Source organism: Palaemon carinicauda, chromosome 8, assembly GCF_036898095.1.
Source record: "Palaemon carinicauda isolate YSFRI2023 chromosome 8, ASM3689809v2, whole genome shotgun sequence".
In the NCBI taxonomy this organism is placed as follows: Eukaryota; Metazoa; Arthropoda; class Malacostraca; order Decapoda; family Palaemonidae; genus Palaemon; species Palaemon carinicauda.
The window spans coordinates 70,990,938-70,998,437 of record NC_090732.1 but is presented as its reverse complement, the minus strand read 5'-3'; the positions used below and the strand labels follow the sequence as shown (position 1 = coordinate 70,998,437).

General features: G+C 38.8%; 1 protein-coding gene across 2 annotated transcripts in view; it reads left to right on the top strand.

Annotated features, from left to right (window-relative positions):
* Positions 1–7,500, top strand: part of LOC137645749 (gamma-glutamyl hydrolase-like) — a 225,155-nt gene that overhangs the window by 153,635 nt on the left and 64,020 nt on the right. For both annotated transcript variants that reach the window (XM_068378650.1, XM_068378649.1), the window contains one exon: positions 6,087–6,137. In XM_068378650.1, the coding sequence (XP_068234751.1) occupies positions 6,087–6,137 (51 nt within the window). The remainder of the gene's footprint in view (positions 1–6,086; positions 6,138–7,500) is intronic.

The window sequence follows — 7,500 nt, the reverse complement described above, 5'->3', positions numbered from 1 at the left end:
CTTTGACCTTCATGTCCTCTGTCAAAATATCAAAGAAACGGGATTTCCTGTAGCTTAATTTCGACGAGTCATATTTTTCATTGTGGATGACAAAGTGATTTCTTATATCACTATTGTATACCATTATATAAAAATCCTCTGCAATATTATTACTACTTTACGGGACATCGCTTCGCTATAAAAAATTATCATGGATATAAGGTATTCTATAAAAAAAACTTACAGTTAGTCATTGATGTTAGTTTGATAAATAATAAAGTAAGCGAAGATGACAGAAGTATGCTTTAAAAGGTTAATACTAGAAATTTGGCTATTATCTAGATATATCTAATAAAATATGTCATTATAAACATGCAATTGTGCGGCGTAGTATGGATATCAAGAAAGTATTGATATCATTCATTTTACACACACACGGCGCTTCTTTTCCTAAAAGATAATCTCCTCTATACAATAAAGAGTAAAGTGTCTGGCTATATATATGTATATATATATATATATATATATATATATGTGTGTGTGTGTGTGTGTGTGTGTGTGTGTATACGGTCACGCTTAGTGTTATTGCAAGATGCATTACTACTCAGTCTCTCCCCATCCCTCAGGCATGGGGAGAAGAGTAGTCATACCCTGATGAGAAGGGGTGCGTTGGCGTGTGTGTGCATATCTATCTAACTATTTAGCCGGCATTTTTAACACGTCTTTTGTACACTAGTATTCTACATTCTTCAAACTTGTACTTACATGGCTAACTTATTTACCAGGGAGTGTTTTCATGCTAGATAACTTCAAACGCAACCCTCTTACTACATTGAATCCTTCTTTAACACAGCAGCAATGATGACGACAAATACTGCAGGGATGTGCCGTTTGGTTTTGGTCTGTGGGCGTCCATTATTAGTAATCTTGGCAAGGTATAATCTTTTTCAACACCAAAGGCCAGAAAAATAAGCGGAAAACTTTCTACTCTGCAGTCTTAATTCAGATGATGTTCTTTATTCAATTATTGTATGACTTCAGGTCTAAGCAGGCATTCAATGGTTATAGTTGTGATTTGATTAGTCTTTGACTAATTTACAAAATTTAAACACCAAGACAGTAAAAAGAAAACGTAGGATTAAATGTAGATATGATATGTTCTGCTAGCCTGTCGGTGTTTGTTCGAGATGGAGGACGTGAAGAAAATTATCTTTGTGGATATAATAAACAGGCTGCTAAGAAGAAGCAACATCGTAATTGGTGAAACCACCCAATAATAATAATAATAATAATAATAATAATAATAATAATAATAATAATAATAATAATGATAATAATAATAATAATTCAGCAACAATCATTCTCATTTGTTTCAACATGATGGTATCATGGCAAAACACTGATCGATACTCTCTCTCTCTCTCTCTCTCTCTCTCTCTCTCTCTCTCTCTCTCTCTCTCTCTCTCTCTCTCTCTCTCTCTCTCGATAGCTATTAAAAGATTGGCTAGAGTTTAACTTACGTAACATATAAGCAAAGAAAACAATTACTTGTATAATCATGATCTTATGTTATTTATTCTTATTTAGTGTACCTTTAGTACATTGTATAATAATAATGAAAAAAATGATAGCAATAATAATATAATAAGACAATTCATATTAGTCTCTGACAGTCAACAGCAGAAGAGGAATTAACGCCTACTCACTGCAACAGCTAAACCACTGCTACCGCAGGGGGAAATACCTCACGTCTGAAGAGTGCCATAAACTTCTTAAGTATTCTAAATTGAGCTGTACATGTAGTTTGGAAATCACTACGGTCCGGTTAATTTGCCGCATGGTTATTTCCTGCAACATGTGAAAGACGTCATTGATCTACAATAATTTCTGAACCACACAGTGTAACTAGGTGGTTTAAAACCGCTCGAGTGTAGGGGCCTAAGTAGGGAACTATCATTCACTCATGCACTGCAAGCAGTCGTCTGTATCTGGTTCTTATGCGTGATTTTTCTCCATATATTATACTCCTCACTGAACATTTAGAGTTTCATTGTAATCCTACAAACCTAAGCATCCTACATGTCGCAGTGAGTCACTTATTCTAAAAAACAAGTGACATGCCCACACCACTAAGACCTTCAGTAGCTACCCGAAGATTTGCATGCTGGTGTAAAGAACCCCAACCCACTGGCTTTTCGGGATGCCACACGTGCACAGTTATGGCTGGCGCAACAGCAACGGGCAATCAAAGCCCTCCAGACCAGCTAACCAACGTTGCTCCATCTGGAACACGTGTTTCCCCTGTTAGGGTCCCAGTATCTGCAACCCCCCAAAAATGAGAAATGAAAAGGTCAATGGCTATATCTTGATCATGGTGCCAGCCAATGAGGCAGTGCAACATGTGAAACAGTACTGCACAGTGGCGCTGCAGCGTGCCCTTGACGCCAATTACAGCTCAGAAAATTGGAGTGCATTTTAAACTAAGGAGGCAATGGATGCCATTTCCAACCTTGTTCTCTGTGCAACGAATCAGGCAGTTCAATGGTTGAAATTCTTCAGTGTGACACAAGGTCACAACGAGAGTGTCGGTGATTTCTTTGTGCATTCCTCTCAAAAGGCCACGGATTGTGGGCATCAGTGTCTTAATAGTGATTTTATTCTTTCAGAATACATGCCATTAAGGAAGCTTATAGGGGGAATTAGGGGATCAAGTGTTAAAAAGACAGATATTTAATCATGCGAGTCTTTTACGAGTGTCAAGGAGTTACAGGCAATATGTTTTGCATTTGAAGTGGCCAGGCAGGATGCACGTGAGAGGTAGCAAGAATGGCAACAGGACGCAGAAGTTGCACCAGTTGAATGTGAAAGTGGCCTTGGCATCATCCCTAAGATGGCCACCGTGCATGCGAGGAGAAGCTAACCAACGTTGAACCTCACCCCCACTAAACATATTTGTAGAAACGGTGGAGGGAATCACACCTCAGAGAAAAACGCATGTCTGATGAGGTCCTTCACTTGCCATAGCTGCCAGAAGACTGGCCATATCAAGAAATATTGTAGAAGCATAAAGTCACCTGTGGACTCTGCTGCTACCTCAGTATTGACAGAGGTGATTGTCACTGCAACTCATCTCCCTTCACAACCTACCGTCATGGTCAGAGTGGCGGAGGGGAGCAGCCCAAGTATACTGGTGCTCAAGTATTGTTCTTCAATATAGGGAGTGCCCTATTACAATGTTAGACTGGCTTAAGAGATGTCAGCAACTTAGGGTTGGAGTGTCTGGGAACAGCAACCTTCTGGTTCCCCTTCAGCAATCATACCAGTGTAAAAGAAGTATATATTGTTAAATTTGTGAAGTCATATCTCTTTATCAGCATACAAGGACCTTGAACTTTGTCCCAAACGACTCTTAGCATCATCTCCCTAGACCTATATCAGCAAGTGTGTCAACCGGCTCGACATTACCCTCCATACCTTTGTCAGTTCCCTTACCACCCATCAAAGAAAACCTCCCTCTCTTGGAGCAGTGATTACTCCAGTACTTCTCATCAACAACCGTGAACATGACCAGGGAACCATTACTAGTGATGCTTCCACCACATCCACCTGGTGCCAAACGCCATGCCATACTCATGCCATACTCCCACAGCAGTTCCTAAGCATTGGGAAGCCAAGGTGAAGGCCCAAATTGAATTAGAATAGGTGACGAAGTGGTGCGCACAAATAATTGAAACAGCAAAAAAGCCAGGCCACCCACAACACACAGTGGACTGACTACCAATGCCTGAATGCCTCCTGTAGGAGGGATACCCACCACACCCCAGCTCCTTTTGATATGGTATCTGGTATCCCTAGCACTCTTACAAGACAATAGCCTACACATACAGGCATTCTACCAGGTGAAACTCGATGACGAAAGCCGCCACCTAACGATATTCATCATATCATACACTGTGGCTGCTTCCAGTACCATAGGAACCCCACAGGCCACTGACCAGCATGAGATGCCTATACAAGATGGTTTGATGACACCATTAAGGACCTACCACATAAGTATAAGTGCATAGACAATGCCCTCCTCTATGACAGTGGCATTGAAGAAGCTATAAGGCACACCTACAACTTCTTGGGAACATGTACAGAAAAGGGCATCACCTTCAAGCCCCTAAATTTCAAGCTCTGCAGGAGGGTAAAGAGTTTATTGGCTTCCATTTGGGCTGGGAATACTATAGACCAACTCAGGACAGCCTCCCCGCCATGCTGATCACACCCACCATAAAAGACATTAGGTCGTAGTTCGGTTCCTTCAACTAATTACCTGCATTCCTCATGGCCCCACCATTCATGGAACTGTTCAGGAACCTACTGAAGAAGAAACAGATGGAAAAACATGTATTTTGTGACACCCGTCTGCAGAAGAAGTTCAAGAGTGGTCAAGACACCATCTGTAAGCTGGCCTGGAATGGCTTCGCATACTACTACAAGTCCTGCCTCACAATTGTCGTAACAAATTGGAGCAGAGAGAGCATAGGATCCATCATCCTCCAGCAGCACTGCGTCTGCACAGCCACTGATATACCTTTCTTCTGTAAAAACAGTTGGAAAACTGCCCTCTGCAGAAGTAGACACCTGTCCCCTGCTGAGGCTGGGTATGCTGCAGTAGATGGTGAGGCCCTGGCTGTGGTTTGATGCCTAAGAAATGCTAGAATACTACTCCTGGGATGCCACAACCTCACCTTTGCCACTAACCACTGCTCCCTAGTCAAGCTCCTGGGTGATAGAGCCCTGACAGACATCGTCAACCCAAAATTGTTCATGCTAAAGGAGAAGACCCTCCAGTATAAATTCAACATCAGGTAAGAGGAATTGTACGGCCAACTTCCTATCTCATTTTTCATGCTCAGGAGGGCCAAATAGTCTGTCTACTTGCCTGTCTTGGAGGAAGACCTCCAGCATCACAGGAATACATACATTGTTTGTAACATGCACGCATTTTCATTACCGATTTTGGGACTATACGAAGGGCTACGCATCTGTATGCAGCAGCCAGGTGTCATCCGCATTGAAATTTTGAAGTATGTCTGCCAACAGTCTTTTGTCTATCCGCAGCTGTATGTCGTCAAACGTAACATTCTAGAACTATGCTGACCATATGTAGTGTACAAAATCCCTCTGCAGTGCCTCCGCAGCTGTACGCGGCCATACAAGCCCATAAATTGATCCTGTACAGTCAGTGCGTCACCAGTACGACACCTCTCCGCCACCCTACATACTGTCCGGTTCTGGAACTGCCTAGACTCCATTAGATACTTTGTATTTTTCTTTCTTTTCTTTTTTTAGGAACAGCCACTTACTGACGTCCACAGTCATCCGCAGCCGTACAGCCATTGTGAGATCACTCTGCAATCAAGTGTGAAGCCCCCATAAGTAGGGGACTAACTATTATTCACTCATGCACTGCATGCAGTCAGTCTGTATCCAGCCTTCATATGATATCCTTCTCCAAAAATTATACTTATCACTGAATATTCAAAGTTTCATTACAATCCTACAAACCTAAGCATCGTACAGAAAACGAAATCATTGTGAATAATATTCATAGGTCTTGCAATACATTAATCTCAAAAAATCTTATTCTCTTTAATATGAGACTATTCATGCATTGCAGTTTTGTTTTCCCAGGATAGTTATCAACTGAAAGTCATAGGTAGGAGCTTTTATTTTAACTATTCAGAAAGAATGGCGTAAATATATTAAGTTTGTTGTTATCAGTAAAATGCTTAAGAAAATGGGAACAGGAAAACAAATCAATATAAAAGCAGAAAAAATCTTCAAAAATTAAGCTATGATTCTAATACATAACACTAAGTCATTGATGTTGTTTATTTCATTTTCACCAATAACCTTAAATCATCAAATGACCTTTAATTTTAGGTGATATATATATATATATATATATATATATATATATATATATATATATATATATATATATATATATATATATATATATATATATATATATATATATATATATATATATATATATATATGGATAATATTTTTTATGATTGGTAATCTCTAATCCAGAATTCTGTTTTTCACAGAATCAACCAAAACGAAACATACTACAGGAATATTGTCAAATCAGTTAATGGGTAAGTTCATTCAGTTTTCACATTTGCATGCGTGATGAGGTTAGTTAAGAAAACACTTCAAGCATCTTTTCTCACATGCAGAGAGTAATTATACATATGTTATGGATATCTGCTGAGCGAACTGTTGTCTTTGGTGTGACGGAGAAAGCAATGATCGAACAACTGCTTTAGAATGTAATGTTTGGAAATTAAACAGAGCTCATCTCCTACTGTTGTGTGATTAGCTTAACTTGTTTTATCATGTTCATCTTGTAGCCTTAAATCTTTAGAAAGTTAATAATAAGTAGTTTGCTATGTTGTCATTCTTAATTTCCTTGGAAATGCTGATAAGATATGTATAGTTTTCATTAAAAAATTACAAATGCAATAATTACCAAAACATGATATATTGTATAGATTGCACCAGATATAAAACTATCATTTACAGTGTGTCACGAGAACTAGAATTTTTCTAATAGGTCTACGCATATTTAAACATTATCTGATACTTAGTCAAGTATTGATTATCATTTCTTATTATATCATGACACATTACATCGTACTTTATTAACTCGATAAGGAATTGATTAAGAAACGGTAAATAAATGCAAACCCTAATGGTAATCTTTAAGAGCCTTTGAAACCCAAGATGGAACAACATAAGGTGTGTTCACCGAGAGATCTGATCACTGAATTCCCTCTCCAGTGGCATCACAGTGCGGGAACCGAGCGACCAACTGTCTCACCTTATCTTGTTAAAACCCTTCAGATGAAAGAGGAAAGAACTCTCTCTAGTGTCTAATTGCTTACTCATACTAGATTTTCCCCCTTGCATTCCCAATTCTTCAATTTTTCGGTACTTGAAGGCTCTCGTTTGATTGAAGTTGAAAGTTTAGTGCTTGAAAGCATCTTCATTATGTAGTATTGCCTCACAACAAGAAATTAATTGGTTCCATAGTGGCTTTTGTAATATGATCCTTTCATCTTGTGAGTTGCCTTTCACATGTAAATAACATAATTCGTTCAAGACTCAACATAAACACCACATTAAATGAATATGAAAAGGATACACTCCATTATACAATACTCAAAGAATGACTACAATTATTTGGATCATTCAATTATAACTTGACTATTGGTTACCTGTAGAAGAAATGTATAATTAGTGCAAACAGTAAAAATACAGTAACAAAAATGTGGGACCTTACTTTTGGAGTGAGGCGAGGTCCAAGAGCGAAGTGGCGCGGCTGTTGAAGAGAATGACAAATGGTGGAAAACGTTAACAAGTGGCAGAAAACGTAAACACTTAATTTTAGGAAACACATTAACAAATGGCAGAAAATATTAACACTAAAATTTACGATAAACTAAGAATTAATTTTTC